The sequence below is a fragment of the Tinamus guttatus genome, unplaced genomic scaffold, assembly GCF_059628265.1.
Source record: "Tinamus guttatus ecotype Peru unplaced genomic scaffold, ASM5962826v1 Tinamus_guttatus_pri_ptg000106l, whole genome shotgun sequence".
Lineage (NCBI taxonomy): Eukaryota > Metazoa > Chordata > Aves > Tinamiformes > Tinamidae > Tinamus > Tinamus guttatus.
In genome coordinates, this window is record NW_028288640.1 from 1,140,498 (window position 1) to 1,161,986 (window position 21,489).

General features: G+C 45.5%; 1 protein-coding gene across 1 annotated transcript; it reads left to right on the plus strand.

The window, feature by feature from the left end:
- Positions 1–216: 216 nt before the first annotated feature.
- LOC148595395 (structure-specific endonuclease subunit SLX4-like) lies at positions 217–17,570 on the plus strand. Its single transcript, XM_088520925.1, has 14 exons — positions 217–628; positions 1,405–1,662; positions 2,494–2,668; positions 3,305–3,514; positions 4,359–4,573; positions 5,683–5,996; positions 6,857–7,136; positions 8,083–8,171; positions 10,192–10,338; positions 11,113–11,288; positions 12,142–14,351; positions 15,712–15,832; positions 16,319–16,681; positions 17,255–17,570. Exons 1-14 carry the CDS (start codon positions 217–219, stop codon positions 17,568–17,570), a joined length of 5,286 nt encoding a protein of 1,761 aa, XP_088377051.1.
- Positions 17,571–21,489: the final 3,919 nt, after the last annotated feature.

Below are 21,489 nucleotides of genomic sequence, written 5' to 3' on the forward strand. Positions count from 1 at the left end.
AAATAAGCAGGGTCCTTGGAGAATGTGCTGCACTAAATGGTATAATATATTCTATGCAGATGAATTAATCACAGAGGAAAGTCCACCGTTGGAACAGTGGAGAAGTGCTGGCGTCTGAAGAATGAAGGCGGCGAGCCAGAGAAGACGCAGCCCTGACTGTTCCTGAGATCTTTCCCTGTAGCGCTGCTAGGCAGCATTACTGCAGCCTGCAGCACCATGGATGAAGAGGACAATGAATTTAAAGTAGTGTGGGCAAAAATTGTTGGTAGGGCAAAGAAGAAATCTGAGGATACTGAGGAGAAAGCTGAGGATACTGAGGAGAAAGCTGAGGATACTGAGGAGAAAGCTGAGGATACTGAGGCAACAAAGAAGGTTCAGAAATGGACAAAGACCACTACAACAGGCAGATCTGTTCCTGGGAGCCAAATAGATCATTGCTCTCCAGTAGTGAAGGGGAAAGATTTGCCACAAAATGTGGGTTCTAAGGTGCCGACAGGGATGCGTGAAGAACACGATGATGCTGTGCCCTGCAGTAGTGGTGGGACGTCACAAGAAGACAGGAGAAGCGCTTTCCCTGACAGCCAGCTGCGCACAGTGACCAGTTACTCTACCAAGAGGAATGTGACAGGTGCGTGCACTGAAATCTTTCAGACAGAAAATAGGCTAGTACTGAAAAGACTCAGTTCAGTAGAGCTCTTTAGAAGTCTGGAGGAGGTATGCAGTTCTTCAGTAAGGTGAAACCTAAGTGCTGAGTGATATATGAGGGAGTCATTACCTTTTTTTTTGCGACTTCAGAATGTAAAACATCCCTCAAATCATCAAGAAGCAAGTTTAGATTATATCAAAGTGTTTTTTCACAGTGTGTTATTGTATTGAATGTTGAATTATGTTGCCATTGACTGTCACCAAGGCCAAAAAAATAAATTAAGAAAGGTTCTGGGTTAATTGATGAAGGATTGGTCTTTCAGTGATGACTAAATATGATGACCAGAAGGCAGTCACCAGTGCATGAAATCCTTAAACTGACAGCTAAGGTCAACCAGGAGAAGGATTATTTTGTACTTGTTCTGCCTGATACCCTTTCGTAATTATCTACTAGTGACTGCACTCAGAAACTGGGCTGGTGAGATCTTTGGTCTGATCTCACAGGTTGCCTCAAAGCAGAGCGGAGATACACTGAGCTGTTAGCCTGCTGCTCGTTACCACCCCTCCTTAGGAACACCTGTTGCTTGGTTCTGAGCCTGAAAGTCCGAAGCATGGATAGGGCTTGAAGATCAGAGTAGAAACATGTTCATTTTTTTTGACTATCTCAGGTTGCTGTTTTGGGAAGCTTCCCAAGAGCTCCCTGGGCAGCTCAGTTACCTGTTTAATTCTGACTGGGAAACTGTGCTTTGTCCCCTTCAGTGAATGCTCCGAGTGACTGTTCCCAGACTACACTATCCTTCCGTCCTTCACAACCAGAGACCTGCTCTTCAGACACCTTGAAGACACCACTGCTGCCTGGGTCGAAGGTGCGGGCAGCAAAGCTGGCGGTGGAGGGAATGCAGCACTTCAAGAGAGTGGCACCTGAGCAGCTAAAACATAGCCTGGGCGATAGCTTGCCAAAGGCTGCAGCTAGCAGGAATTCCTCTGATGAAAGCGAGGAAGAGAACCCGGAAAAAGGTACGTTTCTGCTGTTATTTAGCTCCTGTGTGTGCATGGAGAGTGCTGAGGGCTGCTTAGGGTGATTGCATGAGCAGCAGTCTGGATTCCTGGGCTTTGTTCACAGCTGGACAGGTGGCTTGTGTGATGCTGAATAAATCGCTCCACATGTCTGAGAACTTGCTTTCTCTATTGATAAATGTGTATTGATCTCTATACTTCTCTCCTAGATCTTTTGTGAGGCTGAAATTTGATTTTATGTTAAATTCTGGAGAGAGAATTTACTTTCTGGAAACAGGTTGAGATTCTAAGAGCATCAGTAAATCCAGTCGTTCTTCTCAGGGGCAATATTGTGTAGCTCATATAAATATGACCTTAGTTACTCCGTGTCTTCTGTAAATCTCTGAGCACTTACAAAATAGGATGTTCTATGCAGATGAATTGAATCCGTAGCAATTTGAATTCATAGCACTTTTTTTTGGTGTTTTGGTGCTTTAAAAGTCAAGGCCCCTTTAAAAGTCAAGGCCCTGCTGGTTCTCTATGGACATGAGAATTTCCTGTGCTTAATATGTAATGTTTAAGACCCCATGTTCTCCCAGAAACTTCATCTAAAACATAACTCTCCTTTTGGTTCGGATACATAATGTGCGATGAACCAATTGCCACCTTCCACTCCTGGGGTAGTGCTCACCTGTACTGTTTGTACATTCCCTTGTGAGAAATGAGATGTGAAGATGCAACAGGAAGATTGCAGGGGTTTTTTAAGTTAATAAAATAATCATGACAAATATAACAGTTTCATGCCTTTCACTACAAGATGTTTAACTCTATCATCTCTCCCTTCTGTGCCAGTTACCCACGATCTTCCATCCACAAAGGACGATGGTGCTTTGGCTTTTGCCCTTCAGCAGAAGATCAAGGAGGAAGTCCCGGAAAGCCTAGAGGAGAAGGGCTTGTTTTTTTGTCAGATCTGCCAGAAGGATCTTTCAGCCATGAACACAACACGACGGGGGCAGCACGTTAATAGGTGAAGCACTAGCATGAAAGGCCAGTGTGGCTTTCAGCAGCAGTGCCTTAGAGAAGATGTAATTGCAGACTAGGTAGCAAAGCTACCCATTAGTGTCCATTTTGAAATCTGCCCATTTCAACACCATTTATTCAATTAAATAATGATTTCCTAAGAACATTTGGTTATGTCAGCTGTTTGCAAATCTGAGCTATTCGCTGAAGGAAAGATGTGATACTGTTTTGCAAGATGAATAAATACATAGACTATGCACTATATACTTTTGTAAAACTATGCACTATATACCTTTGTAAATACTATATATATGCACTATAGACCTTTGCTTTCCACAGGTAATGAGAGTGGAAGGCTAAGGGAAGGATCCTTGTGTTTTCTTTTGTCAGAATGGTGTGGGCTTAAATTGATGCCAGCACTCTATAACAGTTTCCTTAGTGGTAAATATCAAATACTGTTAAAATATTACATACAGCTAGCTCTTTATAAATGAAAAGTCTGTGCTTCTCTGTAAAGAAAGTATTGTAAACAGCTTGCTTAAGTGGTTGGAGTTGCTCAATTACAGCATTTCAGGAGGCAAGGTTCAAAAAGAGCATTTTATTTTATTTTGTTTTGTTTTGTTTTGTTTCCATCATCCTCCAGGTGTCTGGATGAGATGGAGGCAGCAGAGATCTCCTCCTCCAGCAAACCAGCAATCCCTGATTGTCTCGTCTGTGGCAAACATTTCCAAACTTCCGAGAGCCAAACTACTCACTTGAAACGCTGTGCTGTGAAGATGGCTGTTCCTCCTAAAATGCTGCTTCAGGCACTGCAGGTGTCTCAGTTTGGAGTTGCCTCTCCTAAGTATCCCAGGTAAGATTTCGGTGAAAATCTTGCTTTCCTTCAAAAGTGGTGGATGACTATGAGTCAGCAGACAGGAGCAAAATGGGAAGTAAATAATCTTACACTAATTTGTCAGAAATATTTATGCTCTGAGAAGTAATTACGTAATAAAGCTGAATAGCGTGGTTGAGCTTATTAAGCAGAACATGCTATATGAGCATACAGTCTCTTCGGAGTATCTGTGTTTCCAAGGCCTCAGCTTTTCAGCTCGTTGCTGTCCTGGATACATGGGCCTTATCCACAGAGTCGAGGAGGAAACATACAGGATGTTTTGAATTGTGCTGGGTGCAGAGATGTATCTGCTCTTTGGGATTTGAGCAACATGTTCAGAGTATAGCGAGTGGTGCCTGCCTGAAATGTATCCAAAGGACTTTTAAGTCTTATTGTGCTGAGGAAGGGCCATTGCTTGTTTACTCTGGAAGTGTAAGATTGGCAGAACGGTTTTGGTGACGGTCTTCTTGACTTCAACCTGATTTTTGCCCTTTGATACAAAGTTTACGTTTGAGGTAGCAGATGGTTAAGGCCATTCGTGCCCTTGCAAAAAAAAAAAAAAAATGCAGTTTGTCAGTGCTGCAGTCTTATGTTTACCTTTCCAAAATAAGATTTTCTCCAAATTGCTGTGAATTCCACGCATGATAAGAAATCCTTTTCTTTCCTCCACAGAAAAAAGTACTGTTGATGCTTTCTTATTATTCTGGATATGGGAATCTCTCTGAGGAAGTGGGGCAGCTGGTCTGAAGTGCTCAGGGTTTCTTGTCTCTGATCCAGTTATGTTAGGTTAACTTGGGCTTTCTGCTGCATTCTTACGTTTCAGCAATCAACCAAACACATCAAAACGCAAAGAGTTCTCCGGAGATGACTCCAAGGAAATGAAAAAGAGGATCAAAATGGAACCTCAGGATGAAGATCTGCAGGTTGCTATGGCAATGTCACGCTCTCTCTTGGAGCAAGAAAAGCGTGAACAAGCAGCAGTAGCTGCAAATATGAAACCCGTGGCTGCCTTGCCAATCAAATGGAAGCCTGGATCAGGTATGTGTCACCGTGAGTGTCTCAGGCTATACTATTGGAGGAGTGATGTAACAGCCTGCTCTTCACTACCAACTTTTCTGTTGGGCATAGGGGATGACAAGCACACTTCTGTTTCATTTAAGTTGTCCGAGATGGAGTAATGCAAAGTATCCACATACAGATAGCCAAGGGAGGCTGCAGGATGTTTCACTGAAATCCATTCTGAGTCTTATATTTATTTCACTGGTTGATTGTTTCAAAACTATAGAATGTTTTTAAGATGAGTTGTTTTTTTAATAAATCCCAAAGGGAAAACATGAAAAGACCATTGTTATTTTTTTTGCAGTGCATTTTTCTTATTCACTGTCCCATACCCTTGATTATGCAACTTTTTCATCCTTCTCTCCTTGCTCTGCTTTCTTTCTGAGGTATATGTGCATACAACTACACACGTTGAACCTGTGGTTTGCTATTTAAATGCACAAAAATGGTCAGAAAAGAAGCCAGTTGCCCTGGGGGAAGGTTGAGTTCTGCACATAGGAGACACTTTGCTCTTCGTGGCTCTCCTCAATCTCTTCCTGCTGATAACCACTGCCAATTATATTGGGAATTAGTAAGTCAAAGGCAGTAAAGAAACAGACCTGAGAAACAGACCTGACAAATGATAGCTGTGCAGGATTCATATGTGCTGTGGTTTGACATGAGTGACCATCACCAGTGATCAAGACGCACCAAAAGCAGTCCTTCATGGCTTTGGAGTCTTTTTTCTTCTCTCTCTCTCTCTCTTTTTTGAGTGAAGCGCTGCTAACTCGCCAAAAGCACTGTACGCTCACTGTTCAAAGGGTCTGGAAGGTAGCCTGCACATAGGTATCAGTTGCTTTCATAGTGATCTGATTTGACAGCTCAGCCCAGCAGGACCATGTGTGCACGAATAAGTCTTCCCTGAAGGTTTGTTTCTCTGGCAGAAGTAACGGGAGACTTGGGACTTATTGCAGAAATCTTGTGTTCTGCTGTAGTTGCATTTTGATCATTGCCAACTGCAACACTTGAAAAAGCTGGCAGGTTCAGTTCCTCTGCTTATGTGTTCAGCTGTTCATTTATTTGGGTTTCTTTTGCTTTTCTTTTTAAAGAGAAAAGAACACGTAAAAGAGGCCCAACTACTCCTCCACCGTTACTGCTGCGGGATCCAGAGACAGCCCGCAAAAGGACTGAAGAGCGAGCCGCCATGGTGCTTACACAAGAGATGGAATTCCCTCCCACTCCTCGGCTTCCCACCAGTAGGATTTTGGAGGATGGATCTGAGAAAACAGACTGGCTCATGCCATCGCCCAGAAACAAGGACTGCCCTTTATGGAACAGCAGTGCTCTAACAGGGCCCTGCGACCCTGAATCATTCTACACTGCTGAACCGACCCCTCCAATCGTACCTTGCATAACTGTGCAGGTGGGATGCTCTTTTCTCCTTCCTCTGGTATTTGTGTGCCACAGTTTACTTGCTCTGTAGCCCTTCTCTTTTCTGCCATGTAAGTGAGTCACCCCATGCTCTGCATGCTCTCTGCTCCTGCACAACTGTCCCCTGGTCTCACACAAGTAGGTTTGGTGATCTTGAACTTTCGCTTCTCCCTTTTGGACAGGAGGCTGAGGCTTGTGTTGCCGTGCTGTTCTTTGGGCTTTTGGAAGACAAAACAAATGGGAGCAGAGCACTGAGTGAGAGGGCTTGAGCCTCTTCATTTTGCCACTAGCTTAGCTATTTTTACAGTAGCCTGACTCTTGTGTTCCTTCTTGATACTTTTCTCTGACTGATTATAATCAGAGCCTTTCTCTTTCTTTACTCATGTTTTGTATCAAGGCAGCAAGGAACAGTGTGGAAAGTTCACACTGAAGATGGATGCTTGTGTGTTACACTGAGGAGGGGGTGGGCACTCCTAGGGTTGTAAAGTGAAGCGTTTGCATTTCAGGCTTTCCCCATGTATCCCACTGCCTGAAGCTGCATGCAGGACTGTGATCCAGTTTTAAACCGGGCGGTCTCACTCTGTTATTATCCAGATGTCTTGCCTCTCGTTTTTCTGTAGTTTTATAAATGCTGCCTACAGAAACAGACAGGACCTTTTAGTCTGTCGCCTTATAGCACTATCTTCTTGGAGAGCAAGTATGTATCTGGGGATCGCTCAAAGTATTTTATTAATATTTATTAAGATATTTTGAAAGTATGAACTAGAGATCAATTCAGAGACTGTACTCTGAGCTCTGCAAATACATACAAAATTATTTTATTGATGTCTTTTTTTTCTCTCCTTTGATCAGAATTATAAGTCAGAGACTTCTCTGCCATCAGTGGGATCTGATCAACCAGAAGTATCTCAGCAACTTCAGCCTGATCTCAGTCCTCATTATCCTGCTTCTCCAGAGACTGGAGAAAAAGCTGCTGATGAAGCCGACTCGGGCTCTGAACGGGCTGGACAGATTTCGTCTCAGGGCGAGAAGGTTCATGTTCAGACTCTGCAGCAACTGGTTGAGTTGGCCATGGAAGCACAAACTCAGTGGAGGCTTGAGCTTAACGACGCTCAGGAAGTAGAGCAGCCAAGTAAGTTCTGGCAGCCTCATGAGCCTCCTCTCTGGTGTCATCAGCTATGAGGAGCCACGTTTAGCCATACTGAACTTGGAGAGCAGTGGCAGCAGCCGCAAGATGATATTGTTGATCCAGGGGGTGATATTTGGGGGCATTGTTCTGTAGTAGGCTTTAGGTACAATCAAGTTGACATTTCTGAAATGATTCATAGATCCCAATATTTAAGAAGAGCTCCTCTTAGACAGCAGCTTCTAAATTTTATTTTAAAAATCCTTTAAAGGTGTCAGATGCATTTCTGCCAGCCGGGGGCCCAGACACGGCCAATCGTGAGGCAAAAATATATCCCCAAAATATATGCTCTTTTCTGCCTAGTAGCTTTTGCCGACAGCACTGTCTTACGAGGTTTCACCAGGAGAAGACCTGGTGAAAGAAGAGCGTAAGAGATGATGTTGTGTTGGTACATGGATACACAGTCCCTGAAGTTGATCTGTACAGGCTGAAAAAAGTCCACCACCTAGAATTCCTTCAAGAGCAGCTCTAACTTCCCTGGTTACAGTGGTGTGCATTGCACAACGGCACATTCCAAGACCAATGGTAGCCTTAAAATTGTCCAACCATTTAGCATAATATATGCACTGTGTGTCTCCTGTTCACTCATCAGTGAAGACTATGGTTGCTAAATCTAATGTCTCTCCGCTTTGTACTTGACTTGGGTAAAATTCCCTCAGTTCTCCTATTAAGCTGCAGCAAATGGCTGCTGGTCATATGCCAAGAAAACCAAATGCATCTGATAAAGCCAAGAGGGGGAGGCTGAACCGTTCAGCTCAGAAATGTCAGCCTGGGACAGGAGTCTCTTGGGGAGTTGTCATGGCAAGGAAGAAATGGCAGTTAAGAGTTGCCACTTCGTTCTGTCTTACAAGAAGGTTGTACCTGACTTGAGATGTGCCTTTTCTTCTTTGAGGAAAAGAATTGACTTCCAGTGATTCTTCACTAAGTGGCTTTGCCCTTCTACCCATAGAGAAGAGATTTCCGAGAAGCAACGATATAAATGTAAGGACAAATGTTATTTTTCCCCTTTTTTGTATTGTTTATTTGCACTGTATTTTTGTATTGTTTATTTGTTAAAAAAAAAAAAAGCCTCTCCTATTTGATTAATTTCCAGAAGTATGGAGTATTTCCCTTCATTTTCACAGAAACAGAGATGTTTAAGCATTACAGTCACTCACAGGAATCATCCTAGGCAAAGCTGAAGTCCAAATACGTGATGTTTCATTGATGCCCACAGGCAGGCTTGTGGGTGTTTCAGAGTGTTTGTCCTACTTAATTTAAAATAACAGGTAACATAAAGCAAATTTGTGCATAATTTACACAAAGAGAACCAGGTTAAATATTGAGGCTGTAGTGCATAGAGTATTTGGGGGTAGTTACTAGGGATGTATCTGCTCAGCACTTAGGTAGTACTCTGCTTTGATGCCCAGCCTAGATGACACAGGCCACACTTCCTGGAGACCAGGAGAGACAGAACTGTCTGGGGTTTCATCCAGGCTCATGTACGCACCCATTTTGCATGGTTCTGACCAGAACTTTGTCAATGCCTCTCCTCTTATCTTCCTTTCCAGTCTTTCTTTTGCACAGAGAATGGTGCAGCCAGAATATTTCTGTTCTTACTTAATTTCCCCATTTTCGAGTCATAATTTTAGTGTCAGCAGGAAGGCTGTTCTGGGCTTCCTGCCTGGAAAGCAGTGCCTGCCTTCTCGGGGTACCGTCTTGCAGGTGTCCTACCTGCCAAGAAAAAGAGAACAAGAAACACCTAACAGGTTTCCAGACTGAGCTTCCTGTCTTGCCCTTGGAGAGCAGTCCATGACATGCAGAGTCTCCTCTAGCCCACCTGTGAAGCCTGGAAGAAATGGCCCAGCGTGTGCTGCCGTTTCCATGCTAACCGGTATTGGCTCCTTGCAAACACACTGAAGCAAGTAGAGAGGCTGAGTTCCCACTGAACCAACCTAGAAACCTGCTAATAAAATAAAGAGCTCTGCTGTTTCTGGTGGAACTACCTCTCATGGAGTTGGATAAAACTTGCCTTTCTTCCAGTCTGTGCTAGGTTCAGAAAGTACAAGGTCAACAATTAGTGTCTCAGGTAAAGCTGCTTTCTACTTACAGTCAGGCAGCCTCCCTCAACCATGGGCTTGCAGGTATTTCACGCTTCTCTGAAGCACTGGCCACCTCCAGAAGCAACACTGCTACCTAGGGAGTCTGAGTCTTTAGAAGATTGCCTTGTATGGGTTTGTAGTAGGGGTAGTGCCAGACATTAAACTAGTCACAGATCGCTTGGGCAACCAGCCTTCCCCAAACTTTCAGTAAAGGAGTCTAAAATTATAAGAGTAAATACTTAAAAGTAAATAAATAAAGGAATTTTCAAAGGAGATTTCAGTAACAAGTGCACAAGTTCCTTTGGACTAGATACCTGCATTTCTTTTATTCCGTGTTGCCCCCTTGTTGCAGAGGGCTTCTTCCCAGGTGTCATTGCTAGACCAAAACAGTGAACAAGAGAGGAAAGGCTCATTACCTTGCCCCTGGGTCATCCTCATTCCTCTTGCTCTATGCAATTGTTATGAACTGAGTTCAGTTCCATCAAGGTGGGAATTACAGCTTTCAAAAACATGGTGGAAGACAGCAGAGCAGGAGGCCAACTGCAGGCAGTGGCTCTGCCACATCAGGAAATGATGTGGTAAAGATCCGAGGACGATGATGTGCTGTAATGCAAAAGGCTGTTCCACAAGTAGAGTGGAAGACAGCATGTGACTGCCTCTTCACAGCTGCTAAGCTTTGAAGAGAGGAGAAGGAGGGAAACAAAGCCAGAGATGTGTGTTGGACTAGGTTGCTTACGTCTCTTATGGAAGACCTTGCACTGATAAGGATTCTGTTAGTCCTGAAAGGCAAAGGCAGCCATACCCACGCTGGGACCCAGAGTACAGCAGTGCTGACAAACTGGGCTGTTGCCTCCTTATCTGCCAGGAAAATGCCTTACAGCTGTAACAACTCCTGTCTTTGTGTCCCTTCTATGTTCTAGTCCTCTTTCAGGATGCTGGCAGAAGATTACAATATCATGGTTAACAACGCCTACTTGAGTGATATCCAGTTTCAAGTGGACTCGGGAGAAATCCTTTATGCCCATATGTTTGTGCTGTATGCACGCTGTCCACGGGCTGTTCAGCTGGTAAGTACTGCTGTTAGACTTTTCTCTTCCCCTCGAGTAAAGCCCCTTTGCAGTAACAGGAGTTTGACCGTCTATTCCAGACTGATCACAACAAATGAGTTAGTGATGCCGTACAGTAAGCACAGAGTATTTGGAGATCCGGTGGCAAGTCACTCTGGACCTGCTGATTATGGAGTAGACAGTATTTACAAGCTGTGCTTGTAACTAACCCAGACAGAGGTCTGTCACTCCCACAGGTGCTATGGAGGTAGCTGCATTGACCTGTGCCTTTGGCAAGGCCAGTGAAGTAATTTCTGTGTTTCCAGAAGCATTTTGGTTCATACAGTTTCCAGCCTGCTCCTGTGCAATTTCCTGCAAAGGCAATGAAAGGTAGTGGGCTGAAGACAGGAACTTGCCTTCTGACAGAGCTGCCACCAAACCATACCAACTTCTTGACAAAGTTTTGTCATTCTTTCTGTAATCAGTAGAATTCGTTTTGTCCTCATGCATGATTACAGCAGTTTCAACTCAAGGTGCTTAGGACCATTTATGAGGGGTCCTTGAAAGCTTCAGGGTACAAGTTAACAGCTGTATGGAGCTCCCTATTCCCCAGGGAGCTCTGTATCTCTGGTCCTTTTAGCTTCCCTCTGAGGCATCAAATCCTGGCCATAGGAACAGACTTTGACACAAAAAAAAAAAAAAAAAAAAAATTAGTGGCCTGATAGAGAGCAGATACTGCTGGTGTTGTTCCGTTATGAGGAAGTGGACCTTGTTTGCTTTCCTTTTACCGCACAGGTTTACGACGAAGGGATATATGTGAAGGTGAAGGACGATGACGACGAGCAGACGCGCCGGGTGCTGCTGAGCGATGTGACAAAAGAGGCAGTCCTCGCGTTCCTGCGATATCTTTACACTGCTTATACTGACATCCCTGCTAGGATTGTGCCCCAGCTGAGGGCTTTGGCTACCAGGTTTGTATCATATGAGTGTCCTTTGGGTCACCTCATGCTTTCAGCCACATGGACTTTAACCTGATACCTTCTGTTGTGGTTTCAGTGGCTTTCACAAAACTCATTTCACTTGAGATGCAAGTACCTCTGCTTCCATCTTAAGTGAAATATGAACATCTTATCCTCATTTTTTCATGAATCTTTCTTCAGGTTACATCTGCTTGAGATTTTCTATTTTTGGTTTATGACTAGAACACTTTTGCCAAGTTTTGTCTCATGATCTTTAATGACAGCTGATGGTGGCAATGGTGATGAGTGTAATTCTCAAAGCATTGCCCTAGTGACACACTTAATCTGAATGAGACTTGCAGAATGTGGATGCAGGGAATGCTAATTTGTTATGTCAGTCATGATCCTAGACATGTGTTAGATAATGAACTTGAAACAGCAGCAGATGAAACACATTCTATCGGATCAAAATCACTTAGTTCTGGAAATGTAGGTGTCCTCCTTTTAAAGTAATTCTGAAAAAGACCAGGAAAAAAAATCTGCTCTTTTATGTTGATAGTCAGTTAAACTCATACCTAATCAAGGAGAACTGATTATCCTCTGTAGTGGCAGCGATGCATTGTTTGGAATGGAGGAAATAAGTGTGAAACCTGAGAAGATTATGGTGACACGGAGTGAAAACCTGAAATTGTTATTGACTTTATTAATGTTGAAACTGCATGTCTAATTTGGCACAACAGTTTTACAAATTAAATTTAACTTTCTTTACAAGACTCACTAGATTGATCAGGCAACTATAACATTTTGGAATTTTGAATGAATTTTGAGGGAGATAAACATTAACATTTCTGTTACATTCTTGCAGGTTTGATTTAAGGGAACTTGTGCTCAAGTGTAAGGACTGCGCTGAAGAGAGCCAGGCATCTTCTGGAGTGGATCCAGAAGATGATCTCCTCTCTGCGAGAGATGATGAAGATAATGATAACAGAGCTGAGAACTTCAAAGAGCTCCTGAACTCAGTGTGGGTGGCTGAAGATGAGGAAGAAGAAGCTGTGCTAAACCCTGCATGCCAGAAGGAAGACGACAACGGGGTGGGTGAACAGGAGCCGGAGGAAATATATGAGTTTGCTGCAACTCAAAGAAAAATGGTTCAAGACAAACTGGAGATGAGTGAAGGCACAGATTACAACATCTGTAGTGATACTGAGCTAGCCCAAGGTGCGAACCAGCAGACTGAGAAAAAAGAGGCAAAAAGGTCCGTATCTGCCTTGATAAGCAATGACTTCAAACATCTGAGGGAAGACAATGATGTGGAAACATCCAAATGTGACTTGTCTGAAGAAGAGAAAATGCAGAATACAAGTGGATGCAAAAATGTGAATGCCACAAGCATCAATTTTGAGTCTTGTCAGTTTGAGCCTCAGAAGTGGGTTAGGAGATGGGAAAGTGGGAAAGATTTCAAGTTGTCTCAGGCTTCACATAATATGGGAGGAGACGACCGCTTGGAAGAACAACAATTCACCAACTGTTCACTGCACAATGATACTGATAGGCGTGAAAATTATAAATGCTTATTTTTCAAAAATCAGATAGAATACAGTGAGCCTTCTCCAATGAAAGAAGTTATCAAAGAGTCAGGAAAGGCTGTTAGCGAAAAACATGTTGATGTTAATGATTTGCTTCCTTACTCCAAGTCACAAAAAGACCTCTCTCCACAAAGGGATGGTTTTTGTGGCAGTCCTCCTCTCAAATCTTATATGTCTTTTTATTCTGCTGTTGGTTCTTCACTTATGTCTTCAGAATCGGATAGGAAATTTCCCAGAGAAGCAAAAACACCAGAGAGAAATCAAAAACCATTCCCGTCTCCCAAAATAGCTTTCCAGAAAGCCAATGAGCAGGACATTACATCAGGAAATCGGAACATAGAGAGCACAATTTCTCCAGAAGAGCTTTCCTGCACTGATTTCAACAAGCATAAATATGCTTCAGTTTTGTTCAGTTTTGTCATAAAAACTCCGGATGTTGCAGTCCAGAACAGAAAAGAGGCTGATATTACTGTTTCATCTTCTGATGATGAAATGGAGCTAGAACAAGAGAGGAAGTTACCAGAGTCTGGCTCTCCTGTGAAGGAAATGGAAATCTCCAAGCAACTGAAAAGTGCTAGCATAGCACATGGGCCTGAGATCCCCAAACCTAAACCTAACTCATCATCTGTCACTGAGATACAGCTGAGATCATCCCAGGTCTCATGTCGCATTACAGATGCATCACTTACAAATAATGATGTAAAAATGTCCAGAGAGTTGCCTCCCAGCACCCAGGTAGGTGCCTGTACAGAGAGCAAACAGAGCCTGAACCTGAGCCATGAAAAAGGGCAGAGTCGCGAGGAGTCTTCAGGTATGGACAGCTCCTGGCTAGTGCCAGACACACCACCTCAGACCAAAAGCAGGGATTTTGCAACGCAGACACGTGTCACAAGTATAAACCGTATAAAGCAATCGATGTCTAAACTCGAGACCAAGAGCTTAGTGGCAGGTAACAGTGACCATGAAATGGCTCTCAGCCTCATAAAAGTTCCTGAAACATCGCTGTCAGACAAACAGTTGCCTAGGGAGAACTCAGCTGATGAAAGTCGTCTTTCTTTGAGCAGTACTGTCTCGCTTCACGATGAGCCCCCAGTCCCCGTTGATGACTGCTGGCACGCTGAGTATCCATCACCATTGAGAGGAAACAGCCAGAATTCCAGCCTGGCTGGCTGGGCAAATGCCAGCCCTGGCAGCAGACCCAGATCTATCTCTTGGGCTTTCGACTGGGAGAGCCCGGTCCGAGACCAGGAAATGAAGGGCAGTACCCCTCTTCAGGGCAGTCCTAGTGACGGAGCAACAGCTTCGCTTCACCTCAAAAAGAGTCCTGTTGAGGCATGGTCATCAGAGTGCAGTATACAAAGTTTCCTGAAGCCCAGATTCTGGGAAGTTTCGGATAGTGAAGAGGAGGAATTCCCACAGATGCTTTTTTTAACTGAGAAGGTGTCAGCTTCAGCAGATGCCTGTCCGACAGACCTTGCAAAGACTCCCGGTGAGAGCTTGTATCTGTACAGGGTTCACTGAAGTAGGTTAAATTGTTGTCATTTTAGGTGATCATCCTGTTTGTTGTTCACCTGCTATATTGAGAGGGTGTTTTGGCCTTCTAATCCAAAGCAGTCAGGGCCAGGCACAAGAAGGTACAGTCAGCTTCTAATGTGGGGGAGTGCAACTAAATACGTGGGATAGTTGGAGCGTAGCCATTTGTGATCCATTCATGCTGCTGCTTTGACAGTGATCGTATGCATTGTAGAAATGATGAGACATTACCTGGGAGGGGAAAAAAAATCAAACAGCCTTCACTTTGCATGCTAGGGAATGATTATTCCTTGCAGTAATGGGTCTTGTTTTTCATGCATTCATCACTGATGTATGTGCTAACAATTACACGAAGACATCGGGTAAGCTTTGCTTCCAGTGGTAGAAGTATAGAGGTTGGCTGGAAGTAGGTGCCTCTCCTGCCCACGGGTAGGCTCTCTGCATATTTTCCTGCAAAGCTCTTCTGATTTGCCTTTGCTTTGACTTGCCCTGCCCTTGTGTTTGCTGATTGTAGGCTCTTCCAACAGATTTTTGTGTGTCCAGCACTGGTCCCAACTGGAGGACACAGTGAGCGGTTTCAGGACGCACACAAGACTAAGGGCCAAGCTGCTCTTTGCCACCAGATTGCACTTAGTGGTGTCAGGAGCTGGGCCTTGTCTGCTTGAATGTCTGATGACACAGAGAACACTAGCCTCTGGGGTCATACCCTTCTGGGGTCAGCTGCTTACTAGGACAGTTCCTTCCATCTAAGCTCTAAGAACAGTAATTTATCCCTTAATATTTATTAGATATATTACTAATTATACTATCGTAAGTAATTAGTTTAACAAGCAGGATTTAGAACATGACCTGAGACTGACTGTGCTTCACAGTATCAGGAAATCAGTATCACTAAATCAGTATCTAATTCAGGCCCCCAGAACCTTGACTTGTTCGGTTTCTTCTGCATCAAGTCTCTCCTATGCAATTTTCTTCCTTGGGAAAGAACCACTTCACAGAATTCAGTAAACATATATTTTTAATTACCTTGCAGCAGTTCTATCAAAGCCTCCAGTGGGCTTTTTTATTCAGACCTAACATATGGCTCAATTTGTTTTCTGATTTAAAGACAATAAAAAACAAATATCCTAGACCCAAGGAAGACGAAAGTGTTGATCTGTTCGGTATAAAGGTATTTAGTAGAGCAGCTTGCAGACAAGTAGTTCTTCTTAAACAGTTACTAGATAACATTAAAATATCTGCCACCAGGAGGGGAAGATATCATCCCTCCTATATCCTTCTGTACTAATTCTGATGACAATTTCATTCTGTTGCAGAACCTGCCTGTCAAGAGAAGGACAAGTCTCCTGAGAAGGACAAGTCTCCTGAGACTCCTATGACACCAATGCCAGCTTACTCCCTTATGAAGACCCCAGAACTGAAGAGGGAGTTGAGCAGGTTAGCACTGCTTCTACAAGTATATCTAGAAAAAAAAAAAAAGTGCAAGTACATCTCTTTATGAGCAGAAAAAATACATGGAAGTTCCATCTCCATATGAGGAAGAACTTCTTTACTGTTTGGGTGTCACAGCCCTGGAACAGGCTGCCCAGAGAGGTTGTGGAGTCTCCTCCCCTGGAGATCTTCCAAACCCGCCTGGATGTCACCCTGTGCCACATGTTCTAGGTGTCCCTGCTGGAGCAGGGGGGTTGGACTAGATGATTTCGAGAGGTCCCTTCCAACCCCAACCATTCTGTGATTCTGTGAGAAACCTGCTGGTAGGTGGTGTGAAAGGCAGCTACTGTGCTAAAGGGGAAAACTTGATGGTTTTCCAATGTCATGCTCTTCCAGCTGGCCACTGAGCTTCCTGGCCTGGTCACATTCCTGAGCTATAGCAGTGGAAGGCGCAGCATTATCTTAGGCTTAAGTCCTACCTTTCTCTTTCAGATTTGGAGTTCGTCCTTTCCCAAAACGCCAGATGGTGTTAAAGTTGAAGGCCATATTCCAGTATCCTCACCAGGACGTGGATACGGATGTGGATACTGACACAGAGGATGATATCCCATCCTCCCAGCTTCTCCCACAGAGGCCTCCAGCCAAGCGCCGTAGGCAGCTGAAGACTAATGGGCATGCTGGTGGGAAACGTGCCAAAATCTCCAACTGTAGACAGACACCAACTGTATCTCCAGAGAGGGGCTCTCTGGCAGCTGATAAGGAGGAGCTGATGCTCTCATCATCTCAGGAATCTTCATATTCTCGGGAATCTTCATCCTCGCTGGATGGCAGTGACGTCTCTACTGGTATACAGAGGTAGGGGAACAAAATACTAACGAAGGAGTCTACTGTGCAGCACAGAGATGAGCTGGGAAAATGGGAAATATAAGTGTCAATGCAGAATACAGGGGATCTGTACTGTAGGCAGCTTCCCTGAGCTTTTGTCACTTGAAGTAAGTTCTTCTGTTGTGCGTTTCAGTCTAATTGCTAGTGAGCTATTCTGAGAGCACAGAAATGCTCACGGGTGAAACTGCACATGGGCAGAGCTCAAAGCTGGCACTGCAAGGAGCCTCGCAGGGTTGAGTGAGAGCCTGCAAGAGGAGCAGGGAGCGCTGCTCGGTGAGCACTGCGTGTGGTGCTGCACAGAGCAAGTGTGTCAGCAGTAGTGCAGCAGGAGCAAGGAATGCCGGGCAGCACCGGCACAGCTCGATGTGCAGGTTTGCAGAACACGTGGCGTGTTCTGCCTCCCTCCCTTTGGCAATTGCTGGTGTCGGAGATCCTACACAGGGCATTGCAAGGGTTGGCAGCCAGGGACTTGGGCATCTCTGAGTGTGCCCTTGATGACCAGTGGTTTCCTTGATTGTTTTTTGCACTTTTTCTCACTTTTAGTTCTTGTAGCAATATATCCGAGGATGAGGAAGAGGAGCTCCCAGCTTCTCAGACAGCAGCCCAGGAAGCAGATACACTGGACGCAGTGGGAAACTGCATCATTTCAAATTCAGTCCTGTACCACAAGGTCCTCTCTTACGAGCCAATTGAGCTGGCTGCACTGCACCGAGAGCTGAAAGCAAACGGCATGAAGATTTCCAAGGCAAAGCTGATGGATTTTCTAGATGCTTACTGTATCACCTTCACCACGGCTGCAGAGCGGAAGGAGAAGGAAGCCAAAGGCAAGGGGAACGGAAGACAGAGGAAACGCTACTGAATGGAGCCTCTCTCCCATTTCCAGCGGCAGCTGCAAAGATCCCTCCTGTTGGTGCACTCCCCTGCTGCTTCTCCTCTTTATCTTTGCTTTCCATTTTTTCCTAATGAGTTTTAGTTCCCTAATAAGATCTTTTTTCCTGAATCTTCAGACTCTCCAAGTAGTTATTTATTCAGTATCTGAGCGGCCCTACTGATTGCTACGCAGGGGACATTGTGGAAATAAGAGGCCTTTGCTGTCCTTGGTTAATCTGGTGGTCTCTGGTAACACTCCTCAATCTGTGTGCAGCTGTTCTTCTAAACTATTTCTCATGGCTTTGCAGTGTCCTCTAACACCAGCAATTGTGTGAAAGCCTGGATTCCAACATTCCGCTGTGTGTGTCCAGCATGTAGCAGGTATTGGCGTGCTGGGATCTCCAAGATATAATCTGCTCCATTTTCTGAGGGCTGTGTTACCTTGTCTTTGTAGTCCGATCAGAGCACATCCTTGACAGAGGTGGGGGTTTTTGTTTTTGTTTTTTTAAGGAGATGGTATTATAGTGATTAAATCTCTTCCTTGAACAGTCTCTTCTTAAACCTATTGTAAAAGAAGTTGTGAACATCATCTGGAACTCTTGGACAAACTCCTGGACCCTAAAAGGTCATCTTTTATATGTATTTTGTGAGCTCTTCTGACTTTCATGTGTTTTGAGAGCTTTGAATCTGAAAAGGTCTTGGCAAAAAGGACACATTGTTATTTTTTTTAAAAAAGGAGCCACTTTTGTAACGTATTTATGTATTCTGGAAATTATTTATATTTTTGATATATTATAGCCTTTTTATTTAATTTATATAAATAAACAGAATAAGATCTTGATGATAAACTGTAACAGGTAATGCCTTAGGAAGGCCCGGGGCAGCCTAAGCAGCAGTCCTGGGTCTAGCTGGGAGCAGTAGTGGCTCCACAGTGAGCGCTCTGGCTGGAAGGGTCCTCAGCAGAGGACGGAAGGACAAGGTGAGTCGTGGCACAGGGGCCCAGCAGCAAGGAGAGCTGGAACAAGGGATTGCTGCACAGTGGCTGGAGAGAGGAAGATCACCAGGTTTGTTTGAGATGGAGAGCACCAAGGTAGGAGAGACTCCAGGTAAGGCTGGGGAAGGTGTTTTGGTTGGCCAGAAGGAGAGATGGGGGAGACTTTCTTGCAGAAAAAGGCCAAGTTTTGCCTTAAGTGGCATTCTAGGAAATACTGTTTCCCATAATGTATCACGTATTTCTCTCTTGTCAGTCTTAATATGTGAAAATAAGTAAGATCCCTTTCCATCTTCTCTGCTGTATTCCTAGTCAAGACATTTATCATCAAAACTTTTGCAATCAATTCTTTCTTATATCTTGACCTTCAGCAAATACAGTGTTACACTTTGGGCATATAAATTACAATCGTTCAACTAATAGGACTGCACCATAAGAAACTTGGTTGCATGGTAAGAAAAAAAAATTTAAAAAAGAACAGTTACTGAAAATGCCTATATCCTCTTATTTCTGTCATCCTTAAGCCTTTCAAGTGGACACTTTGCCTAATGAAACAAAACAAAAATTTAACAACTGTGCCATTCGGATTGGAGATAACATTTTGCAGAGGCTTCTCTCAGTATTCTTGTGGCTACAGTTGACAAAATTAAATGGTTTTCCTAATTCTAACAATTCTCCCAAAAGAAGAAAAATGACTTGCAGCATGTCAGATAGGTCACAATGCAGCCTGCATGCTGCAAATTATCAGAAAGCCATTATTCATTCTCCTGCTCCGTTAATCTGTACACAAGGGTGTCTCTTCCAGCTAATATTGATGTTTCCATCTGCCAGTGATGACGTTATCAATCAGTTTCATCTGTATACTTTTCTCTGTTTTCGTATGTTCCTAACAGGGTCATATCTCTCTTGGAAAATCCATTGTCTCTATAAGAAAAAAACCTTTTCAACTAAGATTTGAATTGTTTCCTACGTTAAAAAGTAGCCAATATGTTATTGGCAATGTATAAAGCCCTTGTCCTACCCCAACACACCTGATGAGCTCCAAATGAGCTTTGAAAAAAACCACTTCCAAATGTGTGTGACAACGAAGTGATCTGTGTGAGTGCCTATGGATACTAGTAGAGCAACTTTTGCAGCTACTGCCTGTTGTTTTGTGCATTATCACATTTCCTACCTACAAAATCGGTAGGGTGATGACTGTTGTGCCCTCCCTTTCTACCCGACCAGTAACTCCCAACTATTGTGTTTACGGTGCTAAAGTTTAGGTACCGAAGTGCTAAGTACAAGAACAGCCTTGTGCTCATCCAAGGGCCTCCTGGAGCCTTTGGTAGCTCCATGCTGGTGGATTCCGTGGGCTTTGGTCAGTGACCTGTGCGCTTCAGCTCCACGGTGGCCGTACGAAGGACGGGGGGAGGCCTGGCCACGCAGGTCCCACAGAGGTTCCTGGGGACACAGGTAACGCGTTCACGGTGCGTTCCGACCTCCCTGCGTGCGGTTGCTCTTCCCTTTCATCTCGCCCCAGCCGCGGTGGTGGCTGACGTGTGTCCCTGACGCCTGGGCCCCGGTGCCGGCAGCCCTCCTGGCGGCCTCCCAGGGCAGGTCTCCGCTCTCCTGCTTTGCCCCTCTGCTTTCGCTGGGGACCTCGAGGGCCAAGAACCTTCCTCCTGCTCCTGCACGAGGCTCAGAAGCGGCTCCCCCGCGTGACAGCGGCGCTTCCCCCACGGGGGAGCCGCGTGCTGCAGGTAACGAGCTTGCCCGCCGTTCATACTCGGCAGCAACGGGCCCTGAACGGCGAGAAGCGCCTCGTAACGCGCCCGGACAGCGCCGAGCACCGGCAGCAGCGCCGCCGCCGCCGCCGTTTCACGTCGTCCTCGCAGGCCGCGGCCGCGACCGCCGCCTGCCATTGGCCGCCGCCGTCACGTGGCTCCGCCGCCGGGCTGTGGGCGAGCCCGGAGCGGGTAGCGGCCCGGCCGGGCTCGGCCCGGCTCGGCCCGGCCTCGCGGCGGCCGCTACACGGTCGGACCCGGCCCCGCGGGCCCGGGCAGCGCGGCTGTCGCCTCGAGGCCGCGCGTCGCTGCTCTCTGGACCCCGGCGCAGGCGCCCCGGCGGGGCGGGCGGCCGGGCTCTGCTCTCCCCTTTCCCTTCCCCCGGCAGGACCTCCGGGCAGCGGCGGAACCTGATCTCCCACATGGAGCAGGACGAGGAGCGGTGGCTCCGCCGGCTCCAGGCGCCCCTGAGCAGCGCCCGTGCAGGTTAGGGCCCCCCGCGCCGTCCGAACCGGGTCTTCTGCGGCTTCGGGCACTCCCGAGCCAGCCGCGGTGTGGGGTATTTCATAACCCGCTGTGTGTTTTATTGCTGTCTGCATCTGCGGGTGTTTTAGCATCCAGCCTAACTTACATTGAGGAATTCTGCAGCTTGCAGCGCTTTGTGAGGAACCACATCCTCTGCTTTGAAGCTGCCTTCTACTGGTTCGCTGGATGCCCGTGGTTCTTGTTTTGGAATAAACAGCGCAGGGCAGATGGCTGCCCACCCTCTGCAGGACATGCGTGTTCTTACAGAGCTCTGATATCTCCCATCAGATGAACCTTTTTTGGGCGGAACACCCCGTTAAATCATTTCTCATACAGAGGCTGCTCCAAACCTGGGCATCCATGTTACCTTTCTGTACCTTTCCCAGTACTATTAATATAGCACATCATTTCAGTCCCATGTCATTGCTCCAAGCCATTTTTAGCTCTACTGTTCGGCTGAAGTTCAGTAGGGAGCTGTTATCTCCCAGCTGCCTGCATTGAGCCAGGGGAATCTGCACTCCCCGGTTAGCAGGAACCACGTGTGCCTTCCACTGCTGCCCCTGCGCTCACGTCACCGCCACTCTTGGGGAACTGGAGCTTCTTGTGCCCAGAGGGTGACATCGCAG